This window comes from Balaenoptera musculus, chromosome 9 (genome assembly GCF_009873245.2).
Source record: "Balaenoptera musculus isolate JJ_BM4_2016_0621 chromosome 9, mBalMus1.pri.v3, whole genome shotgun sequence".
NCBI lineage: Eukaryota > Metazoa > Chordata > Mammalia > Artiodactyla > Balaenopteridae > Balaenoptera > Balaenoptera musculus.
In genome coordinates, this window is record NC_045793.1 from 38,370,544 (window position 1) to 38,398,429 (window position 27,886).

Consider the following 27,886-nt stretch of genomic DNA (forward strand, 5'->3'; position numbering starts at 1 on the left):
AAGCAGACCCCATAGTGTATGTTTGTGTGCATGTGTGTGTATGTGTGTGTAAGGAGATTTATTATAAGGAATTGCCCCATGTGATTATGGAGGCTGAGAAGTTGCAAGGTCTGCAGTTGGCAAGCTGGAGACTCAAGAAAGCTGACGGTGTAGTTCCAGTCTGAGTCCCAAGGCCTGAAAACCAGGAGAGGTGATTGTATAAATTCCACTCTAAATCTGAAAGCAGGAGAAGATAGACTTCTTAGCTGAATGACAGGCAGAGAGAGTAAACCCCCCCCCATACTCCACCTTTTCTTGTATTCAGGGCTTCAACGGATTAGATGAGGCCCACCCACATTGGGGAGGACAATCTGCTTTACTTTGTCTACCAAATCACATGTTATTCTCATCCAGAAACACTCACACAGACACACCCAAGATAATGTTTAACCAAACATCTGGGCTCCCATGGCACAGTCAAATTGACATATAAAAGTAACCATCACAAATCCCAAGGAGAAAAAAAGTGGAGGAGACACACAGAGGAAGCAGCATGGCTGCAGGATACCTCTAGTTGAGCTTAGATTAGAAATTAATACATACAGAATACAAGGTCAGCACCACAGAAGGGAATGAAAAAAGCGATAGGAAGGTTCAAGCCATCTTGAGTTAAGGGCCAAGGGGCAGCCTCAGGGCTGGAGGCATTCCACAGCCAGGCAGGACTGAGTCAAACCCTTTGAGCTGCACCCTCAAGGTGAGAGTCTAGGACCTCTGGCCAGACCTGAAAGACTTAGCTCAGATTTGGAATTTAAGCAGGTTGTTATTTGATGTCTGAATCACGTGGGGTCCAGTCAGACGTACTTAAGGTATAAAAGTTGAACAACTGACTTTTCCCTTTTTCCCCACAATTCTACTCTTCCTGTTTTTTGAAGGCCAGGAAGAGGTCTCAATGATGTTGGAGAAGACAGCTTTAGCAATGGCAAAAAGAGTAGATTTGAAGTATAGAGGTCGGGGCAGGGAAGTGTGGAGAGCGGGAACAGAGGGATGGTTTGAGCAATGGGAGCGAGAGGGCAGGCACTGAGTCTTCTCAGACAGCAAGGTCAGGCTCTGGGGGACTGTGGCTTTGCATCAGATTTGCACTGGGCTCCATTGCTTGGCGCTTGAATTGTTCAGCAGAGGTCTGCAGTCATTGCTGAGCTATTTGCTTGCTAAGAAAAAGTCATATACATTTCTGCTTTGGGATAATTGAGCAGTTTATCAGGCAAACCTAAGCGCAGATAATAGAGGTGAGCATAAGTGCGCTCAGTGTGTAATGACGAGAAACATGACGGTGCTACTTTCTTTTCCTACAAAATAAAGAATCAGATTTCTTAGGGTAGGGATTTCTTAAGAAAGCAGCCAAAAGTTATTTTTTTTTCCTTTTCACCAGCAACTCCTCGGTCCCTGTTAGCTCTTTTGTGGATTTGATACAAGGCTGCAATGAAAGTAAAGGAGAGAGGGAGGAAAGTGGACTATTAGACTATTTTTACAGTTTATTCGGGGAATGAATGCCTCCACCTTCCCATTCCACCTCCCATTTTAGGCCATAATATAAAGGAAGGATGTGTGATGGTTTATCTATTAATCTGACAACTTTAAGAAGGAAATATTACTACAGTTGACGGGTGCCTGGTAGCTTTTATTTCTTAGAACTATAGTTAAAGCATAGTTGAGTATTGACTTCTCTCACTGCAAGTGATTAAATTTCTTTCACTTTTGAAAATGCCATTTGCTTAAAGCTTTTCTATTAACCAGAGCTTGCGCTGTAGTAGATGGGCCTTATAAAGATGAGCAGAGTTGCATGAATAAGGGCTGCTCTTTTTCCCTAGAAGTAGAATGATAATGCAGGACCACTGGAAGAAGTGTAAAGACCTCAGTTTTTTTAATGTAGATTTCATGTTGGTCAGCCAATATAAAAATAGTTTTGTTTTTTTTTTTTTGAAAAATCCCCTGAGACCTCAAGAAAGCCTTTGTTAAAATATCCTTAGTGTTTTGCCCCCTCTAGTCTCAATTCCTTCATCCACTTCCTCCTCGCTGCCCTTATCTGTGTTTTCCCCCAGGTCCCCTTGCTCAAAGTGGAAAAACTTAGGAGCGAAGGCCTTTCTGGGTGGCCTCCACCGTCAGGGAGCTCTGAAAGCACTTGCAGAGAGTTTCATAGTTTTCATAGTTGTTCAGCCTCTATTCTTGGCTTTTATTAAAGATTTGCACACATAAAATTTTTAAGGTGTATATATTAGTTAAAACCATGTTAAGGTACAGGTTCTTAAAGAAGTACTTAGAAAGGGGCTTCTTTGGAAAAGAATTTCCACATCTTTCCCTAGAAGAGAAAAAGATAAAATTAGGAGTTTTAGGTAATGCGTCACTCTGAACACAGAACTTAAGATGAAAAATGTGCATCACCAAAATCGTAGCCGACCCTAAGTTTTATCTGTGGCGTTTGAAAATGAAGGTAAATGTACATATTTTGGGCTACTCACCATCCAATTTCAACTTTGTTCTCTGACCTTGTTTCTGATCTCTTCAATACTGACTGAATGAGCAAGCACGTTTCTGGGGAAAGGGTGAACCCCTATCTTTTCATTTCTTATCTGTCACTCAATCACATAGGCACAGATTTCCGGAGGCGGGGTGGGGAGTGGAGCCGGGGTGTGTGTCTTGTTTCCAATGCCACAAGCAGCTGCCGTGGTTTGCGTTGAAGTATGGTGTTAGGAATAGCTGCTTTCTCCTGGGCGCCCAGGGCGAGTGCCGGCACGTGGAGTCGCTGCAGACTGGAGTGTGATAATGTGATGTGCAACCTACTTACTTGCCATTTAAGCTGGGTTAAAACATGAACACAGAAATGTCAGGTCCATTTCAGTTGCCTGTCAGATCCAGGAGAACTCGTGGTGTAGCTCATTCATTCATTCAACAAATGTTTATTGTGAGCAGACCCCATTCCAGGTATTAGGTTGCAAGTAATGTAGCAAATTACGATACAGTCTGTGTGGCAACACTATCCACCTAGAGACCTCAGAGTCGTTCCTGAAGCCCTCTTCTCCCTTTGCCCGTCGTCTCCACCTACCACCACCACCGCTCTTGGGCCTCCACAGTGTCTCCCATGCCCAGCCATTTCTCCCCGCTCCCACTCCCACTTCTCCATGCAAACTGTCACCTGCTCTGACCTGCCTCAGTGGTTGCTATACTTTTTCCCCATATCTCCTTTCGCCTGTCCATCTGTGTAGCCAGAGTTCCCTTTCAGAAACTCATACCAGATGATGTCACTCCCACCCAGTTCCTTTATTCACATCCCAGTTGTTTTATTCTGTTTTGAGGGCTCACTCCAGGCCTTGCGATCTGGCCCGGCCCACCTGCCTGGTCCCATCTCCGTATTTCTTCACTCTGCTTGGAACCCACTTTCTTCTCTTCCTTTCTGAACCTAGTTGACCCCCATGCACCCTTCAGGGCTCAGTTGAACTCTTCATTTCTCAAGAAATCTCCTATCTGCCTTGCCCACCCCATTATTACTCTCATTCTTTGGCTTTTTACTTCTTGGATAACCTAACACATCTGTAATAACTAAAGAATTGGTGATTTAGTTGTTTAATGTCTGTCTCCTACCCTCATCCCAGAAGGAAAGCCTCAGAGAGCAGGGGCTATATTTATCTTGATGACAGTTCTATCTTAGCTTCCGTAACAGTGCCTGGTACATAATAGTTGCTTGATAAACGTTTCGTGAATACTGTGTACTGGGTCATGGCTAGGGATCAGGATGGAGCAGCGATAGCTATTGAATAAATGATGTGCGTTAAAGAAGGAAAGTCTTATTACAAAAGCAACTTTTGAGCTAAGGTTGAGCATGAATATGACAACAGAACAGTGTTCCGTGCTGGAGTCCCAGACCAGGAGCAGAGCACAGTTGACAAAAGTAAAAAGTACACCTAAGGCCAGACCTCCTTGTGCTGGTAGCCCTGTGGCAGGCATTAAAAGAAATACGAGACTTCTAACCTCACTCCCAAAAGAAATCAAGAAATCACTAAGAGAAGACAGGCGAACACAGATAAAGGCACTTTCCCACTGATGGAAACTTTGCATTCCTTAGGATTTTGCTTTAGGTGCGGGGGGTGGGAGGGGGATTGAATCCACTGGGTAAGAATCACACAGAGAGATCATCCTTAGCCCTGTAATTTGTTTTCCTCTGTGATCCTGAGTTTGTCTGCATGGCATGTAGCCCCTAAGTCATCTGTGATCCTTTCCATTCTGAATGTTGTCTGTCCTCTAATGTCTGAAGGGCTTGTTTGCAGGTTTTGTTGCTATCTGTAACACTGGCAGTTCAATTCCTGGTGGCTTTGATCGCAAAGACCTAACCCAGCTCTGATTTCAGCGTCTCCTGTGCAGCTGGTGCTTCCCTGCAGCCAGCAGCTCTGCTACATGCAAAGCTGTGCCACAGCTTGACCTCTTGCCCACCTGGTTTACCATCTCCCCGTCCTGAGGCTGCCACAGAGCAGCTGCTTAGGTGTCCTTGCTGATGTCCAGCCCACGCTGGGACAGTTTGTGGAGAGTGGCCAAGCAACCCTGCATGCCACCACAGGACTCACAGACCCCACTCCCGTGGGGACAGATGACTACAGGGATTGTTGTCTAAAGCTTTGTCGATAGAGGAGGCAAAGATGATGACTTTCCTCGAAATTAACCGCCAGGAGGAAATTCATCAGCATTTTGTAGCTGCTTCTCCTCCTTCCTAGCCCCACACCCACTGGAAATTGCCATCAGGAGCTGGCTTTATCCACTCAGGTGTGTACAGGCAGAACAAAGAGTGAGACGCAATGCGGTGAGCTTTATATGAGATACATAATATGAGTGTTTTGACCCTTTCAAGGATAGAACCTGTATAACGGATACTGCTGTTAAATGTTTAGGAAGTCAGTGTTTGTTCAACTATGGGTTTTCTTTTTTCTTTTTTTAATTAATTAATTAATTAATTAATTAATTTTTGGCTGCGTTGGTTCTTCGTTGCTGCGCCCGGACTTTCTCTAGTTGCAGCGAGCCGGGGCTACTCTTCAATGTGGTGTGCTGGCTTCTCACCGTGGTGGCTTCTCTTGTTGCGGAGCACAGGCTCTAGGAACGCGGGCTCAGTAGTTGTGGCGCACGGGCTTAGTCGCTCCGTGGCATGTGGGATCTTCCCAGACCAGGGCTCGAACCCGTGTCCCCTGCATTGGCAGGCGGATTCTCAACCACTGCGCCACCAGGGAAGTCCCTTCTTTTTCCTTTGAGCCTTCTTGACGAATCCAGGTATTTTCTTTTAAAGGTAAGAATTAGCATTTTAGCCAGTCAGCTTGTTTGGCATTTACCCACCCATTCTATCCTGTGCATTGGCTGATATTGCCCTAGTAATGGAGAAGAAGCAAATCTACACACCACACATGAATTATTTGTCTACCTTACTTACTTTTTTGGCAGTAGAGATTTTCTTAACAGTTGGCTGCAAATTGAATTTTTAGAAATCAAATCCCACTGGCTGCAAGAACATATCAGATAAGCTTTATCTTCCTTTCTAATTAAACATCACTAGACAGTGACTCCTGTCATTTAAGCTTTCAGTTTCCTTTTCTTGGTTCTTTTTCTCAAGTAATTGATTTGTAAATAAGTATTTAAGTTCCCCGGTCACGCTTCCTGTTGAAAGGAAGCCTGCAATGAATTATTTTACAAGTTTGGGTTTTAATACTCTGTGTTCGTTTTTTTAAAGTGAAGTGTGCCTGTGCCTTATGTGGTTTGTTTGGATGGTGAACCTAAGGCCACATCTCCTTGTGTTGGTAGCCTGGTGGCAGGTGTTAAAAGAAATATGAGACTTCTAACCTCACTCCTAAAAGAAATAAAGAAGACAGTAAGAGAAGTCAGGCAAATGCTGATGAAGGCACTTTCCAAATCGTGAATACTTTGTTTGCATTTCTTATGATTTTCATTAGGATACAGGGTCATATACTTTTTCACCTATGGATATACCTTATTTTATTGGCTAGGAATCCAGTGCATTGTTAAACTGAGTAGGTGAAATTGGCCATCCTTGCCTTATTTTTGATCTTAAGGAGAAAGCATTCATTCAATCGTCTACTATTATTATGTTAGCTAATGGTAGGCATTTCATTAATGCCCTTTATCAATTTGAGAAAATTACCCTCTATTCTTATCTTCCTGACAGCTTTTATCATTAATGGATGCTGAATTTTGCACATTTTTCCTACATCTACTGCTAATATGGTGAATTACATTGATTGATTGACTTTCAAATGTTAAATCAATTTGCATTCCCAGGATAAATCCTATTTAATCATTGTGTGTGTGTGTGTGTGTTATTTTAAAATTTTATAAGGATTTTTGCATCTATGTTGATGAGAAATGTCAAATCTGTAGTTTTGTCTTGTAATGTCTTTGGCTAATTTCGGCATAGATAGTGCTGGCCTCATAAAATGAGTTAGTTGTATTCCCTGTTTATTCTATTTTCTGGGAGGATTTGTGTAGACTTGATACGCTTTCTTCCAATAAGTGCTTCATAGAGTTCATAGAAGCCACCTGAGTCTAGAATTCTCCTTGCAGGCTCTTAACAGCAAGTTCAGTTTCTTTAATAGGTATAGAGTTATTTAGATTATCCAGTTTTCCTTGAATGAGTGAAGTGGAATTATAATTTATGCAAACTCTTTATAAGACACATGGTTTTTTATAAACCAAAATTAATCCATTTGAATTGTTGCACAGATGACATCTTTTAGAAAATCAAGCAGAGCAGGACAGGGGCTGGGGCATTTGTAAGTACACATCCCGTAAATAATATGCCCATTATGGGCCCCCAGTAGGCACTAATTTTGTGCTCATGACATCATGTTGAAAAATAAACCTTCAGGACAATAAACGTATTCACTGTTACTTTTTCAAAAGATTGAAATATATACTGCATAAGTCAATTTTTAGATTACTATCGCCTTACTATTTCAAATACTAATGCCAAGTTAGAGATCGAGATAAGACTTCCATTTAAGGGAGGATTGACACATGTGTCCATTATTTGCAGACTGACTCACTGAAACTTATTGTAGCCCCCGAATCAGTACTGTGGCACTTTTATGTTCATTCATGGGCACGCGCAGAGTGGTGAGCACTTGAGTTCCGGGATGCGCACATTCCCAGCTGAGGTCGAGCAAGGCGATGCTCTGCTTCCATTTCCACTCACGTGGGGATGAGCAGAGGGCAGAGGCGGCAGAGGGCAGGAAGCTCCAGCTCCGGGGCCAGTTTAATTCCCAACTCTTATCCCTGTTAGTGGGGCTCCCTCAGGCAGGTCGCTTCACACTTCTGAACCTCGTTTTCTCTTTTGTAAAATAAAGAAAATAGAATCTACCTTGATGAGTTGATTTTAGGATTTCAGATTGTAATCTCTGTGAGGTATGCACAAGTACCTATATATTTCCCCTAGGAGAACTGATTCCCTTTTCGCCATTTCACTGTTCCCAGTGACTTTTTAGGAATGAACTACCATGCCTAAGAGGAAATCAACTCTATCTTTCTTCCCTGATGAAAGTATATGAATATGAGCTTTAGATGTTAAACAAACCTTGCTTTTAAGATAAACCTCATCTGGTCCTGAAGTAATACTTATTTTATATATTGCTGGCATTGATTTGCTAAACTTTTGAATTGTGGTTTTGTATCTATGGTCAGTAAAGGAATTTTTAAAAAATATGGAACCTCACAAGTTCAGGAGAGTGGGAGGGGAGATGACAACACATAAGAGATATCAACGGTTTTTACAAAGTCTGACAGCAGGCAAGAGAAGGCTGAAACACAGACAGGTTTATGGGGTTGGGGCAGAGCCAAGAAACAAACTAGTTTAATACCACAGAATTGCAGAAAACTCAGGATGGTATCAGAAAGGATCAGGAATTGAAAATATGAGGTATCTCTGAAGATTAAGGGTGCTAGAAATTTTTAAAATCTTTAGAAGGAATATTTAGTATCCCACTCCACCCTACCTCAATCCCTCCTCTATTTTAGCAAAAAATGGAAAGTTTACTCTCTAGAGTAAGCGAATGAGACATGCCTGGATTCAGAAGAATCAGACAATGCTAAATTTGGGGGGGTGAAGCTCCACACTGTAAACAGGGCCTCAGTAAGCAGATTAAACAGAGGGACCCCTACCAGCCACTTCCCCACCAGCCACTTACTGTCTTGATTCCACATTACCCAGAAAATGATGGGTTCATGCTCCCCAGAGAGGAGATTAGCAGATTTCTCTCTGGAGAAACTGACCAGCCCAAGAGCAGACATCTCAGATTCTGAAATGTGGAGGTCCCCTGATGAAACATCTGCATGTCTCTCCTCCCTGTGGTGAAGCCTCATCAGCCCACAAGCTTACCTAGGCACACAGGTATTTTTTTTTCCCAGTTAGCATTTCAGTACCTCACTTGAAAAGATGAATGGACAATAAAAGATCACCAAATACTGGAGAAAAACCTCTAATGTGAAAGGCAGAGGCCAAAAGGAAGAAACAAACAAACAGAAAGAACTTGAAAGACAAAGATAATTAAGGGAGAAAAAAAATCAAAAAGTTGTCTCTGATTTCCCCAGAGAGAGAAGATAGTGTATCCATGAAACAAGAATGGGAAGCTATAAAGAGATCATTCAGAGAAATAAAGACGAATGGCTGCATAATGAAAATGCAACACCTCTTGTTTGAAAATTATTGAGAATTTCATGATAGCTGCAGCAGAGCGTTACACCAAGTGTGGACTGAAAAAAAACAAAACAAAACAAAACAAAAACGCACAACCCCAGGGCTGTGAGTTAAGTTTTATTTGGGGCAAAAATGAGGACCATAGCCCAGGAGACAGCCTCCCAGACAGCTCTGAGGAACTGCTCTGAAGGTAGCAGGGGAGGTCAGTATATATGTGATTTTGGCGGGCTAGGGGGATGTGTGTAGTCAAGCACACGTTTTGGCAGAAGGTGGCTTCTCGTCATGAAGCAGATGTCTCTGTTAGTGATTTTAGTGCTTTTCTAGATACGAGAAGATGTAAGAAATTGGGCTCCTAAAAATCTTCTGAAAAATATCTAACTCTCTGAAGGCCTGTTCTGCCAGTCTTTCCCAGACCACAGAACGCTTCATTCCTGATCTCCACCCTGAACTCCTTTCAGGGTGTGTTGAAGGTCAGTGACTGCAGTAGCTAGTGACTTCATCCTCGTAGAGGCAGATGGCGAGAAGCAATATTTCGTCCACACAAGCGTGGGGCCTTTGTGGGCACAGGGATCTGTGTGAGTGCACAGGTTGTACGGCCACAACACTGGACTTGGAAATGAAAAGGACTCTTGGAGATTAAATATATGATAGTGTAAATAGGAAAATTGAATAGAGGGGTTGGAAGGTAAAGTAAGGAAATTGCCCAGAATTTTAGACAAAAGATGACAAAATATTCAAGAAAAGTAGAAGACAGCTGAAGAGATTCATGACGTGAATGTAGTCAGAGTTCCAGACAGAGGACAGAAGAAATAGTGGGAAGGAAATAATCCTAGAAATAATTCAAGGCAAGTTCCCAGCCCTGAAGGACATGGGTTTATAGATTTAAAGAGTCAAGGCAAGTCATATAGTCATGAAATTTTGAATTACCAAGAATAATTTCCCGAAAGCTTTCAGAGAGAGAAAAACAAAAATACAACAACAAAAATCTGATCTTGGACAAAGGGTTGGAAATCAGGGTAACAGCAAACGCAAAGTGTTAATTTAGCCAGAAATTGTATACAACTCTTTTGAGAGGCTGGGGAGAAGAAAAGGGGGTGAAAAAACTAAATTCTCATCTACCATAGTAGGACGTCAGTAGATGATCCATCTCGATGAAAAATCTGGAAATAGCAAGAGAAGCATGCCATTTAGGTATTGGGAAGTAAAAAAACCAAAAAAACAAAAAAACACCTATTTCAATAAAAGAGTCAAAGGTCTCGCAAGTGCAGGAATCATGGGTTGGGGAAGAGACTACTGTTTTTCAATATCAACCTTGTAGAACTAGTACCTTTATAACTACATGTATTAATAATTTAGCAATTAAAATTAGATTAAAGAGTAGATAAGGATTTGCACGAGGTTTGCACGGGACTCTTCCATGCGAAACTAATGCTTCTTCTCCCTCCAGATTCCCGGTACATTCTCTTACCTGTCGTGTTACATCACCTCCACATGCACTTGCAAGAACAGAAGGACCTGATCATGTGCGCTCGGATCCTTAGCAACGTATTTTGTCTCATCAAGAAAAATAGCTCAGTAAGTAAATACAGGTTATAAGGTGTAGTTTCCATCAAATGGCTTCTGGAAATAAAATTTTAAAAGTCTTCAGATAAACCACACCAAAGAGTCATCCTTTGAGACTCTCACTTTTATTTCCAGCTGCGTTGGACTTTTTACTTTTCTTCTAAAGGAATTTTTTTTTAACCTTGTGGGATCGCTGTAACCCCAAATAACCTGGGTTTCCTAAACTTGTATTTCAAGAAAGAACTGAATACCCAATGAGAAAAATTAGAAATCTCAAAGCCTCCCACATGTGTCTTTAATCTTGATGAATGCTCTGTGGCGAGAATAAATTATTGCTTGCAAAGACAGCCTGTTTGGGCCCATTATGTGAAAGATTGCATGATGATGGTCCAAGCTTGGCTGTGGGCCTTGGGCCCAGCCCCGTGGAGATAGAGAAAGCAAAGGAGAACCTCAGGAGGCTGGGGGTATCTTGCACCACAACCGTTACTCACCCGACAGTAATCACTCAATTGTTACGACAGTAATCACTCAGTTGTTATGGCTTTAGGAAATTCCTGTCATGTTCCTGACTCTGGAGGCAATACAATTGCATTAGACAATGCAATGTCAATAGAGAAAAACCACATGCTTGCTTATAAATGGGGACAACTCAGAGTATGCATGTTCATGGCTCAGGGGTCTGACGTGAAGTCAACATATGAAGTATGCCCTATTCAGTCCTGTCAATCTGCATCTGTTCACTGAGCAGCCTCATCTGTAACAACCTTTGCAAAGCAGGGTTTGGCAGTGAGTGCTAAGATTCGTTTCTCTGTCTCCCTTTTACTGCTATGCTACAGTTTCCCCATTTTTGTTCCTCTGACTTACGATCACCTTCTGAAGAGCTCAGCAGTCAGCTGGCATGGGCTTCCAGTGGAAGTGGTGGAGATAGGGCCCCAGTGCTGTGGGAACAGAGTTGGCCCTTGAGAGAAAAAGACCAGAAGCTCTGTGTCTAAAAGTGTAGTACGATAGCACAGGGAACTCTACTTAATACACTGTGGTGAACTAAATGGGAAGGAAATCTAAAAAAGAGGGGATATATGTATATGTATAACTGATTCATTTTGCTATACAGTAGAAACTAACACAACATTGTAAAGCAACTATACACCAATAAAAATTAATTGAAAAAAATAAATAAAAGTATGGTATGAGACACCTGCATGGGAAGGACCATTGCTTTTTATACACCCAATTGAATAAAGCATAGCTATGCTGGGCCTAGTTAGAATGTTTTTGCTAACTCTAATTGCTGAGAGTTAAAAGTAAGTTCAAAAGTTCACTGGGGAAAACTGAAAACATCAGGTGATAGTAGAGGTGATTTTTTTTTTTTTCCTCCCATTTCAGTGTTAAAGTTGCAGTCAATTTTTGTACTTATCTGATAAGGAATTCAGAGCAGAAACTCTGCTCTGGGGGAATATCCTTAGTAGTTTTCTTACACGTGTAAGAAAGTTTATCATAAAATCCTAGCCAAAAAGCTCTTTTAAACTCACACTTTCTAAAAGTTTTCTTTGCAAAGGCAATCTCCTTGGTACACAAAGTATTTGTAATCATAGTGCTTCGCCTGGTGCAGGTATAATAACTCAAATCTGCTACATACAGTCAGTGCAGAGCAATTTGCGTTTCTCTCTCAAGTCCTGGGGGCTTAGATAGTACTAATTTTGCTTTGGGGAAGCAGTCCCACAATGACCAATGACATTAAGTCCAGTCTGTAACTAACAGTATTCACCCAGACTGAATGCTGTTTGCTAACCTTTACATGTAAGGATTTTTAAAAATCATTTTTATAGAAATAGTCATTTGCACTTAAAATAGAGTTTTGGAAAATGACCTGTGCAATTCCAGTGATGAGAAGAGTAAATGTAAGCACAAACTGAAATCAAAAAATTATAGACTCTTAAAACCAAGAGGGACGTTTAGTGAAGAATCAGGCCCAGAGAGGCAAACTGACTTGCACAGGGACACACACCATGTTAGTGACATAGCTGGTGTTCTGAATTAGTCTGGGGTGCTTTCCAGAACATCGCCCCATCATTTTACTTGTATCTCAGGTACCCACTGCACAGTGGAGTTGCATGCTCTTGGATAAGCTGTTAACATCTCCGTGCCCTTTGTTTTCTATAAACGAAGTTCGTTCACTTAGGTGAGTTAGGGGAAGTCCAGGTCTTTCAAGCTCTTGAGTTCCCTGACTCTTTGATTCTATATTTGGAAATGTGCTTTTTCCCCTTTTCCAGTAAGGAGAGATTAATATATACCTTAAGCCACCATTTCCTGAACACATTATTTTTTTTCTTAAGGAAAAGTCTGTGCTGGAGGAAATAGACGTGATAGTGGCCAGCCTGCTGGACATCCTGCTGAGGACCATATTGGAGATCACCAGTCGACCGCAGCCGTCCGGCTCCACCATGCGTCTCCAGTTCCAGGATGTCACGGTGAGGCCATAAAGCAAATGGCACACCAAACAGCATAGTTGTGCTTGTCAAAGCCTCAGTTGCTTTGAGGGTGGGTTGCCGTAAGAATCTGGGGAATCTGGCCTTGGGAGGTTGATCTATGTTCATTTCAAACGTATATGAGTTTACCTTGATTTTACCAGGGGATGAGAGTAAGATGCATGTTTGTTAAAAGATCTTGGATTAAGATATTTTTAATTACAGAAAGGCCAGATTGGCCCAGTTTATTTTCACTTTGCCCAATTTAAGTTAACCTGGTTCTAAATCCCCAGTCTTCTTGATAACTTTTCATTCTTTTTTTTCATCCATCGAATTGCTTGGGGAAGTGAGAATAGTGAAATAGAGCAATGGCAGCTGGGGGTCCTGAGTTCTGATTCTGATTTTCTCACTATGACTAGTAAGAATCTTAATTTGGGGTGGGGTGAGGGGGGCTCAGTTTCCTCAGCTATGAATTGAGAAAGTTTGACCTGGTAACCTCTAAGATGTCTTCAAGCTCCACTATTATGAATCTAATATAACATGATTTATAAGAAATATTGAGACATAATTTATGTGATAGTTTGTGTATATATTTATACGTGTGTGTGGAGAGCAAGAGAGAGATATACGTAGATGGATGGATTGGTACATAAATTGATTTCTATTTAAAACTCACGTTCAATTGACCAAACATTTTTATTTTTTTAAGGTCTGATTAAGAACATTCTTCCAAATACCATTTGCAAAAATGGCAGTAGATGCTATAGTTTTCACATATAGATTATTTACAAAAATGTCAGCCTTTTGCCATTATTTTTACAAATTGTGCATTATAGAACCCCTGTCTTAAGAATGTTTGCCTAGCCCGTGATGAAAATAATTTTTGTTTTTACTTAAAAAAATAAAAAGTTCACCCTGGCTCTCCTGCCAAAGTTGAATGTTTAAGGATGGCCATCTTGCATTGAATTTTATTTTCTCTGCTTTCAGAGCTAAGATTTACCTGATTCCTCCTGCCAAGCCCTGGGTTTGGGAAGTAAAGTTAAACTCTTCCTTTTAACAAACTAAGGTTAAAGAGAGTATGAAAAAACTTCCTAATATGTGTAATAGCTGTACTACCTCATTAAAAGAAAAGAAGAGCAAGCAGTTAATTTCTCATGGTCTGATGGAATTTCGTGTGTAAAATGCTACCTACCTCATAGGGTTGGCTTTGTGTATTTAGCAATTATTTGGTTCATAGTAAATGCTCAAAACGTCGTTTTTTTCCGGAAAACCGCTGGAGTTCATTATGGGTTTGAAAGTTTGGGGGGTATTGTTTTGAATTTTTTTGTTCTGTCTTTTCATGTTTTTCTGAACTTTTTATTTTGCAGTAATTGTAGAGTCACATGCAGTTGCGAAAAATAACATAGATATTCCATGTGCCTTTTCTCCAGTCTCCCCAATGGTAACCTCTTGTCGAACTATAGAACAGTATCACAACTAGGCTATTGACATTAATGCAATCAAGATGCAGAATATTTCCATCACCCAAGAATCCCGCATCTTGCCCTTTTACAGCCAAACTCACTTCCCTCCCATCTTCACCTCCTTCTTAAGCCTGGCAACCACAAAATCTATTCTCCATTTCTATAATTTTGTCATTTTAAGAATGTTGTATTTGAGTCACTTCACTGTACAGCAGAGATTGGCACAACAATGTAAATCAACTCTGCTTCAATTAAAAAAATTAATTTAAAAAAATGTTGTACAAATAGAATCATACAGTATGTAACCTTTTGTGATTGGGTTTTTTTTTTTTTTTAACTCAGCATAATCCTCTAGAGATTCATCCAGGTCATTGTGTGTGTGTGTATATATATATAATTTGTTCCTTTTTCTTAGCCAGTAGTTTTCATGGTATGGATGTACCACAGTGTGTTTAACTATCCCCATTGAAGACCATCTTGGTTGTTTCCAGAATTTGGCTGTTACTAACAAAGCTACTATAAACATTTGTGTGCAAGTTTTTATCTAAGCATAAATCTTCATTTCTCCAGGATAAACACTCCCAAGAGTATGACTGCTGAATTGTATGGTTGTTGCATATTTAGTTTTGTAATAGATGGCCTGTTTTCCCTAGTGGCTGTATCACTTTCCATTCTCATTTACACAGTATATGATGAATGATCCAATTTCTCAACACCATAGTCAGCATTTGGTGTTTTCACTTTGAAGAGTGGAGAGGGGATGGGGGCATTCTGATAGGTAGGTAGTGAGATCTTATCATGGTTTTGATTTGCATTTCCCTAATGGCTGATGATGCTGAACATCTTTCACATACTTATTTGCCATCTATATATCCCCTTCAGTGGGATGTCTTTTTATGTCATTTTCCCATTTTCTAATTGGATTGCTTTTTCCTCTTGAGTTTTGAGAGTTCTGTGTATATTCTAGATACTTGTCCTTCATTGAATATGTGGTTTACAAATATTTTCTCCCACTCTGTAGCTTGTTTTTTTCATCCTTTTAACAGGGTCTTTTGTAGAGCAAAAGTTTTCCATTTCAATGAAGCCCAATTTATCAAATTTTTCCTTTTACAGATCATGCTTTTGATGTCAAGTTGAAGAACTCTTTTTGTCTAGCCCTGTATCATGAAGGCTCTCTCCTAGTTCATTTTTCCTAAAAAGTGTTATAGTTTTCTATATTACATTTAAGTCCATGAACCATTTTGAGTTGATTTTTGTATTAGTTATGTCGGATAATTTTAACATCTCTATCATCTCAGTGTTGACATCTCTTGTCTTTTTTTTTTTTTTTAATGATTTTGCTTTTTTTTGTAAAGCTATTTTAATTTATTTATTTATGGCTGTGTTGGGTCTTCGTTTCTGTGCGAGGGCTTTCTCTAGTTATGGCAAGCGGGGGCCACTCTTCATCGCGGTGCGCGGGCCTCTCACTATCACGGCCTCTCTTGTTGCGGAGCACAGGCTCCAGACGCGCAGGCTCAGTAACTGTGGCTCACGGGCCCAGCTGCTCTGCGGCATGTGGGATCTTCCCAGACCCGGGCTCGAACCCGTGTCCCCTGCATTGACAGGCAGATTCTCAACCACTGCGTCACCAGGGAAGCCCATCTCTTGTCTTTTTTCATTCAATTTTATATCTTGGTTTTGGGTATGATGAGTGATTTTCAATTGAAATCTGGACATTTTTGTATTATAAGACTCTGGATCTTATTTAAACCTGTGTCAGGTGGCTTTATGTCACACGACTTGTCAGGGTAAGGGGTTGGGTGCCAATTCATTATGGCCAGATGGAGGTAGAAGTCCAGGTTCCTTACGTTGTCTTCACTGACACAGACCAATTGTCATGAAAGTACCTGCTCCCTATCTTGCTCTCCACTCTGGAGAGAGATGTTGGGTGCCTCATCACAGCCTTGTGAGGATGGAAGTCTTGGCTCCCCATTTGGCTTTTGCAGGTGTGAGAAAGGCCAAAGTGTTTTGCGGAATTCAGCTGCAGTAGAGCAATGACTGCTAAAAGTTTTTTCTTCTTAAACTGCCCATTTCCTGATCCTTTGGCCCAAGAGAATAGACTTTTGGTGGGGGGGATTTTCGTTGCAGTAGTTGGTGTTTCAAGACGGCCAGCTTCTTTGGCTGCAGGGGTGGGATATATATATAAAAGAAAACCCGGAGAACTCAGCACTATGTCCTTCCTTGGGTCCAGGGTCTCTAGCCAGTCTTTTCTTTCCACCTTCCAGAGTCATCTTCTGTTTGTTTTATATATAATGGAGGGGTTTTAGTTGTACTTGGCAGGAGGAATTGGGAAAAACATATATACTCCGTCTTCCCAAAAGCAGAAGAAAGGCTCCTTCATTTTGGTTTTGATGGTAACATTTCAACTGCTTCCTGGCAATACAGCTCGAACACAATTCTAAAATTATAATGGCAGAGCAAACAAAATCATAGGAAATGCTCCATGTGGTCAAAGACTGCCCGAGGTCAAAAGCTAGAACACTTTTTCAAACTGCTTTGTATCCATAGGCAGGGTTGAAACTGCCAGATTTCTCTGGGACATGCATGGCCTGTAGGGCTTCACAGTGTAATAATCAGTGCAAATTAAGAGACTTGAGAAGGCAATGCGTGAAGCTCGTGGATGGATTTGATCGTCCGGTGTGCTACAATATTAGGAAAATCACATAAAGTGAAACCTTCCCCCACGTAGCTATGTTGTGCCCCTTGCCATGTGAAAAACCAAGCTCTCTCTAGGTATGTGGGATGAAGTTTGCGAGAAAACACGCACTTAAATTGTTTGGCACCTTAGATTTTATGCTTTAAGGCTCTTTTTTTTTTTTTTGAGTCCTCAGGCAGACCTGGTTTGAATCCTACTCTTCCCTTTGATTAACTACACATGCTCTTGGGCAAGTTACCTAGTATCTTTAGCTTCTGTTTCTTTGCCTTTAAAATAGAGAAAATAATTGTACTTATCTTAAAGTTAGTGTGAGGGTTTCATCAAATCTGTAAAAGTGTTTAAACAGTATCAGTACCTTTTAGCCATTAGTAATTGTGGTAACAACAGTGGTCCGTAATATTATTATTATTATTATTGCAGAAGTAATACCTGTGTTGTTGTTGTTATTGTTACCGAATTAACCAAAATCAATTAGATACTCACAAGTATAGAAAAGAAAGGTGGCTTTAATCAGAATGCCGGCAATCTGGGGAGATGGTGGACTCAGCATCCCTCAAAAACCACCTGCGAAGATTCTGCTCAGCCATGAAAGGTTTTAAAGGGAAACAGGGTAGTAATCTCAGTTCATCATTGAGATGGGGGTCAGAGTCATTGCCATCCCCAATGTGTGCAGGCTTGTCAACTCCCTTGTGATCTTCCTCTGGATGTTATCTTGTCCATACAGTTTGGTCACACATTCTGTTCGGGAGATTACTGAAGGGAAAGCTAGGGAAGAGATCTGGTCATCTGTTAATTACTTATTCTTCATTTCTACTTCTTTGATGTACGGAAAGAACTGACAAGTTAGGCAAGGTATTGTGTGATTAAAAGATTTGAAATGTGTGCTTGGGCTGGAGATGAGTAGAGCATGGAGGTCTCTGGTTTAAAAGTTAGTTACATTATAGCTTTGCTAAAGTGACAAGAAAAGGGGCTTCCTGCTTTTATAGCAAACAGGGCAGTTTCCTGTAAAGAATGCTTACATTATAACGAATTCTATGGTGAGAAATATGTTCTGGTCGTTGACAAGGTCATTTCCTCTGGGCACTGAAGACCTGTCTAATTTCTTCATCATTTTCTCTTATTTAGAGAACAGGCTTTCTTTTTTTTTTTTTTTTAATTTAATTTAATTTATTTATTTATGTCTGTGTTGGGTCCTCGTTTCTGTGTGAGGGCTTTCTCTAGTTGTGGCAAGTGGGAGCCACTCTTCATCGCGGTGCGCGGGCCTCTCGCCACCATGGCCTCACTTGTTGCGGAGCACAGGCTCCAGACGCACAGGCTCAGTAACTGTGGCTCACGGGCCCAGCTGCTCTGCGGCATGTGGGATCTTCCCAGACCAGGGCTCGAACCCTGCATTGGCAGGCAGACTCTCAACCACTGCGCCACCAGGGAAGCCCGAGAACAGGCTTTCTGAATAGGGAGTCTTTACATGCAGTCCTACACTGAGCACCCTTCAGTCTTTACAGAAAAAGTGCCCACAATAAGCAGACATAATGTAGGTAAAAGTCGGTCCCACAGTGTGTCATGGTGAAGTGTCTCAGCTCTCTGTGAGCACCACGGCTGTCACCCTGCCTCCCAGTAACACCAACAGGATGACCGGCTTCCACTATTGTCATAATTCCAGATAATAGTAGCCTTATTTTTACTATCTAAAAGAATTATACTTTTTGTTCTTCTACCAACTGCTCTTTTAGCTTTAAAATCCTCTAGCTGGAAAAAAAAAAGCAGCACCATTGTAATCAGTTCCTTTCAAATATCTAATTGTATGTGGAAGCAGATTTTATAAAGAGGCATATATGGCTGTTTGTTCACACCCTCAAACTAATTGGACTCCAGAGTTCCTTACAAGTGATAAATGCTTCTTTTCTTTACACATAATTCTGTTCAGCACCATTTATAGTGCAGGTGACTCAGTTCAGCAGGAACCACGTCTAAGACATACTCTGCATTTGTTGAAAGTTTTTGTGCACCATGGGCTGTGGTTGGGGGAAGGAGAAGAAGGCAGGAGAATTCTGTGAGATGTTTCTGGGGAAAATTGTGGGTATGTATAATAGAAGGTTTCTGGAAGACTGTTGTAGCCGTCTAATAATCTTATTCACAGTTATTGGTGGAAATGCCCAGTATGCTCAATCGAGTTGTGAAATGGATGCAAGCCACTATAGCATAGAGTTCTTTCTGACGGTGATTTGTACATAAAAAAGTTCCAACACTAAAATGAAGTGAATCTTGGCCAACAGTGGTTTTTTATTTATTCTTTTTAACAAATTGTGAGTCTAGGGTTTTCATGTAGACACTTGAAAATCTCTTAAAAACAAAGTTACATTACGGGTAAAAAATATGTCATTAAAATATTGGACGTCTAGGCCTCTTAACAGGGTTAAATGTTCTTGGAGTTCCTAAATTGATGAAGTGAATAAATAAAATGACATTGTACAGTAAATATTGGGATTGACGACATGTCTTAAATATGCCAAGATTAGATATCAGGATGACAAGTTGTTTGCATTGGGCCTAAACCAGATGTGACAGATATAAATAGGTAATAATATGGATTCAAAGAGGTATTCTCCTAGGTATGGTGACTGTAAAGATTTAATGAAAGTCTATTCACTTTTGAATAATTTTTATTATTACTAAAATTATTAAAAATAATGTCATTTAAGATATTTCACTATTCACAGAATGTATGTTGAAATAAATATTCTGAGAATATTGATCTAGTAGCTGCATTGGAGACAGTGTAGATAGGATGTAGAAAAACTAAGAGATGAAACATTGAATGCATTTCTACCAACTAGATTTACATTTTCATGTCAAGACATAAGAGAGGCTAAAAGGTACAGACATTGGTTATCAACAGACAGATTCTTATATACCTATTTGTATTTGAAATATAACCCCCAAGCTCAGTTATATTTCCTCAATAAAATAAATCAGTCTGAGCAGCAGGAAGAAGAGCCAGAGATACCTAGGTTAACACCCCAGCTTCACCATTTTCTGACTGTGGAATGTGGGATAAATATGTTATTAACTTTAACAAATCTCACTGTAATGTTAAGTTAATAGTGTCCACCCAACAAGGCTCTAGTGAGGGATAAACTTGATAATATAATCAAAATACAGAAACTTACACATAGTGCCATTCCATAAATGATAATGTTGTCATAATATCTTTTTTTTTTTTAAAGTTTTTTTTTTTTAAAGCTTGATGGTATTCACATTGCTTAATTTGTGTCATGCTTTATTTATTTATTTATTTATTTATTTATTTAATTTATTTATGGCTGTGTTGGGTCTTCGTTTCTGTGCGAGGGCTTTCTCTAGTTGTGGCAAGCGGGGGCCACTCTTCATCGCGGTGCGCGGACCTCTCACTATCACGGCCTCTCTTGTTGCGGAGCACAGGCTCCAGACGCGCAGGCTCAGTAACTGTGGCTCATGGGCCCAGCTGCTCCGCGGCATGTGGGATCTTCCCAGACCAGGGCTCGAACCCGCGTCCCCTGCATTGGCAGGCAGATTCTCAACCACTGCGCCACCAGGGAAGCCCTATTTTTTAAAGTTTAGAGATATAATTGACATGCAAAAAGTTGCATGTGTTTAAAGTCTACAGTTTGATAAAATTTTGACATAATATATATACCTGTGAACCTTCATCATCATCCAGATAATGAACATGTCTATTACTCTCTCAAGTTTCTGTGTGCTTGTTTGTATTCCCTCCTTCTTGCCCCTCTTCATTATGTCATCCCCAGGCAACCACTGACCTACTTTCTGTTACCATAGATAAGTTTGCATTTTCTAGATTTTTATATGAATGGAATCATACAGTATGTGGTTATTGTTGTTGGATTTTTGGAGGAATGGGGGAGGAGGAGGGCATTTTGACTTCTTCAATATAATTATTTGAGTTTCATCAATGTTACTCTGTTTATCAGTAGTTCATTTCTTTTTAACGCTGAATAGTATTTTATTATATGGATATGCTATAATTTGTTTATTCATTCACCTGTTTGTGGACGATTGGATTGTTTCTGGTTTGGGCTTTCTGTTCTATTTATCTATTTATCTATTTTTCTATGTTGACATCAGTAATACAGTATCCTGATTACCATAACGTTATAGTTTAGTCTCGAAGTCAGGTAGTCTAAGACCTTTAACGTAGTTCTTTTTCAAAGTTGTTTTCACTATTCCAGGTCCTTTGCACTTCCATATGAAATTTAAAATCAGCTTGTCACTTTCTGCCCCCCAAAATACCTGCTGTGATATGGAGTGGGATTGCATTGAATTTATATATCAATTTGGAGTGAGTTAACATCTTAACAATATTGAATCGCCCAGTCTATGAACATAGTATATCTCTCTATTTATTTAGGTCATCTTTAATTGCTCTCATCAAGGTTTTGTAGCTTTCAGCAGATCTTACATATATTCTGTCATATATATCACTAAGTAGTTCATATTTTAATGGTATTATAAATTATATTATTTTAAATTTCAATTTCTAATTGTTCATTTTCATTATGCAGAAAATTGATTTTTGTACACTGAACTTATTATATTCTTAAACATTGATTAACTCACTTAAGTAGTTCTAGTAGCTCATTGTAGATTCTGTAGCATTTTCTTTGTACACAAATATGTTGTCTGTGAATAAAGACAGCTTTTTAAAAATTCCTTTCCAATCTGCATTTCTTTATTTCTTGTTCTTGCTTTATTGCACTTACTAGAACCTTCACTATAATGTGAGTAGAAGTGGTGAACTGTTTAAGTTTTGAGATGTCTGAAAAGTCTTCATTTTCTCTGTTTTTGAAAGAATTTTACTGGGTAACAAATTCTTGGTAGATAGTTGTTTTCTTTCAGTACTCTAAAGCTATTACGCCACTATTTTCTAGCTTGTGTTGTTTCCAGTGAGAAATCTCTCATCCTTATCTTTCTTCCTCTGTATATAATGTGTCTTTTCTTTCCTCTGACTAGTGTTAAGATTTTCTCTTTATCACTGGCTATCAGCAATTTTACTGTGTTGTGCTTTGGTGTAATTTTTTTCATGCTTCGTATGCTTAGGGTTTGTTGAAATTCTTTGATACATAGGTTTATGCTTTTCAAAGAATCTGAAATTTTTTCCCCTTATTTCTTCAACTACTTTTTCTGACCCCTTCTCTTTGAGGTCTGCAATTACGTATATATTTTGCTACTTGAAGTTGTCCTAGAGTTCACTCTGCTTTTTTCTTCTCTTTTAGTTTTTTTTTTTTTCTCTGTTTCATTTTGGAGGATATCTATTACTCTGTCTTCTTCTGTATTGTCTGTTGACTGAAAAAAAATACACAACCTAAAAGTTGAGAATTATGTTTTATTCAGTGGACTTACTGAGGAGTATAAGCCCCAGATGGCAGCCTCTCAGATAGTTCTGAGGGACTGTCCCAAAGAGGTAAGGGAGGAACCAGGATATACAGGAGTTTTTACTGAAAAAAAAAAAAAATGTAGTCGAACATCAAAAGATTATTGCTAATCACAAAAAACAGACATCTCAAGTAAATGATTTTAGTGCTTTTCTATGTATGAGAAGATTCAAGAGTCTGGGCTTATTGAAATTATTCCTTTGATGTGCATCTTAACTATCTAGGACCAGTATCCTGTTTTCTCCATCCTGAATTCCCCTCAGGGTGCACCATCAGGGATGGCTGTAGTAGATGATGACTCAACAGCCTTTGTAGACTGAAACGGCAGGTGACATTCTTTGTCCACAGTCTAATCTGCCATTAGTCCCATTCAGTGAATTTTCATCTCATACATGACAGTCTTCATCTCTAGAAGTTTAATTTGGTTCCTTTTGAAATCTTACATGCCTCTAATTAACATGTTCAGTCTTTCCTCAAGCTTCCTGAATATATAGAATACAGTAATAATAACTATTTTAATGTCCTTGACTGCTAATTCTATTATCTGTGTCATTTCTGGTCTGTTTCTGTTGATTGATTATTTTCTCTTCTCATTTGTTTCATCATTTTTTCCTATTTCTGTGTAAGCCTAGTAATTTTTTATTGAACGCCAGACATTGTAAATTTTACCTTGTTGGGAGGTGAATTTTTTTTTAATTCCAAAAAATGTCTTTGACCTTTGCTGTGGAATGAGGTTGGCAGTTTCTTGGGGACTGTTAGATTGTTTCAGGCCTTGCTTTTGAACTTTTTTAGGTAGGATCAGAGCAGCATTTATTCTAGGAGTAATTTTTCCCCACTACTGAGGAAAAGAGTACTTTTAGTGCTCTAACTGATGCCCTGATGCCCTATTAATAGTGAGGATTTTTCAGTCTGGCTGGTGAGAATAAACACTATTCTCAGTCATATATGAGCACCAGTCATGTATGAGCTCCCAGTCCTTTCAGGTGGTTTCTTCCTAGCCTTGGGTTGTCTCTTCATACACATACACTAAAATATTCATGATTGTTCCCTTAAATGTTCTATTTCTTGTGTTAAGTATCAAGGGTTCCTTTGTGCATTAACGAAGTAATATGTTGAGCTTAGAGGGTATTTCTGCTAACCCATACTGGTTAGTTCTTAAATATTTGCCCTAAAAAGTATGTAGGGATAATTACTTGTCATATCTGTGTGTGGCAGATGATTATCCACATGCAAGGAGCCAGCTTGCATCTCTGGTTACCCTGGCATGGCCATTAAGTAGCATCCTCAGGCCTCCCATGGCCTTGGTGGGGATACGTTTGACTGTCCTGACTTAGCTGCCTCTCTTGGTAAATCCGACTACTCAGAGCTTTTAGTCTCAGATTTTACATGTGAGCCTATAATCTTTTTCCGTGTAAACTCAAAGAAACCAATTCCCAATTAAACTGAATTTCTCTAAATCCACAGTCAGTTACCACTGATTACTTCTCCTGTTGTGCTTGTATTGTTTTAAATGTAACTAAAAGTAGATAAATTCTTTGCTGAGCAAAAAAGTTTGCATTGAAAACATATATTTTAAGTTAGAAATGCATCAGGAAATGCAAGTGATAGCAATTTTATAAGTCTTCAAATCTATGGATGCTATATATATATTTTCTTTTTCATTTTTAATTTTTAAGATTTGGACTTTGTAGGAGTCAATCACATAGCACCCAAGCACAAAAGGATCACAGTTAACTTAAACTGTTCTTACACTTGTGATTGCCAAGGGGGAGGGGAGATGGGGGAGGGGTGGGTTGGGAGTTTGGGGTTAGCAGTTGCAAACTAGTATATACAGGATGGATAAACAAGGTACTACCGTATAGCACAGGGAACTATATTCAATATCCTATGATAAACCATAATGGAAAAGAATATGAAAAAGTGTGTATATATATATATGTTCTGTATTACAGAATCATTTTACTGTACAGCAGAAATTAACACAACATTATAAATCAACTAGACTTTAATAAAATAAATTTTAAAAAAATAAATAAACTGTTCTTAAAAGGAGATTGAAACCAACATTATGCAATGTATGGCTTTTTCGACACCCAACAAGTCAGCAGATGAGCACTCTGATGAGCTGGAGAAGGTCATGTGAATTATAAATGGAGCATGAAGGTACAGGAAGAGCTTTGGAGTAGAAAACCCCAGGAATAACTACAGCTCTGCCAGTTTCTAGCTGTGTGACTTTGGGCAAGTCTTTTAGCCCACCAAACCTACATTTTACTTTCTTTAAATTAGCATTCCCTGTGCTGTACAGCAGAAATTAACACAATGTTGTAAATCAACTATACTTCAATTAAAAAAAAAAGAAAAAAATTAGTATTATACCCCCTACCTTATAACGCTGATATGAGGCTCAAACAATATAATGAACGAAGACATAGTAAATGCTTAATAAATGGTCAGGAGCCTCAGTACCTTATCTTCTTTAAGTGTGTGGAGTTACTTCCCTACTGAAAAGCTTCCACCCAAGTTAAAAAAAAAAATCCACTCAATTTTATTTTATTTTTTCATTATTTATTTATTTATTTATTTTTGGCTGCGTTGGGTCTTCGTTGCTGTGTGTGGGCTTTCTCTAGTTGTGGTGCGCGGGCTTCTCATTGCGGTGGCTTCTCTTGTTGCAGAGCGTGGGCTCTAGGTGCGCGAGCTCAGTAGTTGTGCCACGCGGGCTCAGTAGTTGTGGCTTGCAGGCTCTAGAGTGCAGGCTCAGTAGTTGTAGCACACAGGCTTAGTTGCTCCGAGGCATGTGGGCTCTTCCTGGACCAGGGATTGAACCCGTGTTCCCTGCATTGGCAGGCGGATTCTTAACCACTGTGCCACCAGGGAAGTCCCCACTCTAAATTTTAAAGTGCATGTGTACCAAGTAAATGATAATCATTACAGGGAGAAATTTGACTGTAATATTATGGTTAATTTAGATTAAGACAACATCATAGGGTAAATTTGGATCATAATGGGTTTTCTTTTCAAGTGTTCTATTTGCGATCAGTTGAAGGTAAGTTACTGATGTTCTTTGATGTACTTACTAAAAAACATGCTTCCTTTTCTTTTCAATTAGGGGGAGTTTGTTGCTTGTCTCCTGTCCCTGTTACGGCAAATGACAGATAGACATTATCAACAGCTTCTTGATAGTTTCAATACGAAAGAAGAACTAAGGGTAAGTGACATTTTTTAAAGTGTCTAATATATCTTTTTAGTTTCTCTTGTTCTCATTCATCATCGTTCAGATGGGTTTTTGACAATTGCTTTACCTGATTCCATTAAATTCTGTCTTTTATCAGATTTATCCACAGATTTGCTCTTCTGTCTTGATTCTTTAAAATTTCTGTACTCAAGCCACGCAATTAATTCTTATTTTGGACAAGCATATAGGATTTGAAATGCCTGCCATCAAAGTCCAGTAACCTAGAAACAGAATAACAGAACTAATGAGACAAAAGCAAATAGACTGAGTCTAGTTAAGTGGACTTAGAAATATTGCCTTAATAGCAGATAAGGGAGTATGTATTACTATATCAGCTGATTTCATCCCTCTAAAAACAGTGAGAAGTTCTGGCTACAACATTCTGACTAGGGAGGCAGAGCTGTATTCGACATTCTCTGTGGCCTTTGGTCTAATCAATATGCTGTGCTACTCTGACAGTGACATTAAATGGAAAATATTGATACTGGGTTTGTAAAAATCCAATCTTTGCTAAGATTTAGGTGACTTTAATGCTTCCTTCATGGTGTTCACTAAAATCTTAGAAGCTGATTGTCCTCAGTCACAGGAATGATGTATCTTCTGTCCGTATTTACTTTTATTTCTCTTCCATCGCTTCAGTTTCTAGACAGCTTCATACATAAACCATCAAAATGGAAGGGTCACTTAACTGCTGGTGAAACCATACTCTTTCTCGGATGGGACTTGAACCCAGCCAAAACTAAGACTGGGACTCGAGCCCACGGTCTGGGACTTGAACCCAAGTCACCCTCAGATTGGGACTTAAACGCACGATCTCTGACTTAGGAGGGGACTTGAGCCCACTGTTTTTTTGTTTTTTTTTTTTTGACAACTTTATTGGAGTATAATTGCTTTACAATGTTGTGTTAGTTTCTGCTGTATAACAAAATGAATCAGCTATACATATATATATATCCCCATATCTCCTCCCTCTTGCGTCTCCCTCCCATCCTCCCTATCCCACCCCTCTAGGTGGTCACAAAGCACCGAGCTGATCTCCCTGTGCTATGCTGCTGCTTCCCACTAGCTATCTATTTTACATTTGAACCCACTGTCTTTTTTTTTTTTTAATGTTTTTATTTATGTATTTATTTGGCTGTGCTGCGTCTTAGTTGCGGCATGTGAACTCTTAGTTGCAGCATGTGGGATCTAGTTCCCTGACCGGGGATCAAACCCGGGCCCCCTGCATTGGGAGCGCGGAGTCTTAGCCACTGGACCACCAGGGAAGTCCCAAACCCACTGTCTTTTAATTGAAACTACTCACCTGGTATCAGGACTTACTGAAGCTCAGGTTCTTTTGTCTCAGAAGAGAAAGAAGTCAGCATGAGGCAAAGCGATAGGCAAAGAGTGAGTTTATTACAAGCAGGCCAGCAAGGGAGCACGGCCCCAAGAACAAAGAGGGCTACACTTTTATAATCAAAGAAAAAGTGGGGAGGGGAGAAGACGACTTTCTTCCTCATTTTTGGGTACATGTCAAGGCTTACATCATTAGTTCCTCCTTTGACCCTGTATGGTCTAACCAGGACTGTCATGGCGCTATTTAAATCATATGTGTATTAGCAAAAGGGTATTAACATATACTTAAATATGGTAGTTCATCTCAGATTTTGGTATAATGTCCCCTTTCACCTAGTTTCTTTCCCCTTTCACCTATATTCCTGTCTTGGCTACATGCAGAATGCTACTCTTCAAGGACCATTAATTCCCTGACTTCGTGTAACATGATTCAGATCCCATATCTACTGTCTTGTGTTTTAACTATCAGGACTTGTGGCTTGAGTGTGCCTGGCCCTTGAATGCACCTGCTCTTCCTAAAAGGTAGTATAGATTGTTGCTAGGTTACTGGATTATTTTGTTGAGTGGTCGTTAGCTTACAACAGTCTCCCAGACTTCCTTAAAATTCCCTTCCCTAGTGGGATTGCTAAACAAACTATTTAATTATCCTACTCTATCCCTATCACTGGGGGATGGAGAATTATAAGACAGTGATTATAGTCACAGTGTAACGTTTGCATGATTACAAGCCTTCATAGTGCCTTAGAGGAAGAGTTCTAGATTTTTTTCAATATAGATAACACATAGGGATCACTTATCTTTGACTTTTAACTGTTGTATCATCTCAGAAGAATCTCTCATTTACCTTGGATCAGTTGACAAGCTGAGTCATATGAAACAAAGAATAGGTTTGGGCAGATGTAATCTATCTGACAGTTGATTAGCATATGCCCAAGCCTGAAAATATCATGTTTTTCATGCTTATATTTAATCTTGAGTTTAGAATTAA

The 27,886-nt window shown here is 39.7% G+C and overlaps 1 protein-coding gene across 2 annotated transcripts in view; it reads left to right on the forward strand.

Annotated features, from left to right (window-relative positions):
* The window catches only part of DOCK4 (dedicator of cytokinesis 4), a 506,020-nt gene that overhangs the window by 372,464 nt on the left and 105,670 nt on the right, over window positions 1-27,886 (forward strand). For both annotated transcript variants that reach the window (XM_036863604.1, XM_036863605.1), the window contains exons 24-26: window positions 10,164-10,291; window positions 12,613-12,747; window positions 25,438-25,536. In XM_036863604.1, coding sequence (XP_036719499.1) covers window positions 10,164-10,291; window positions 12,613-12,747; window positions 25,438-25,536 — 362 coding nt within the window. The remainder of the gene's footprint in view (window positions 1-10,163; window positions 10,292-12,612; window positions 12,748-25,437; window positions 25,537-27,886) is intronic.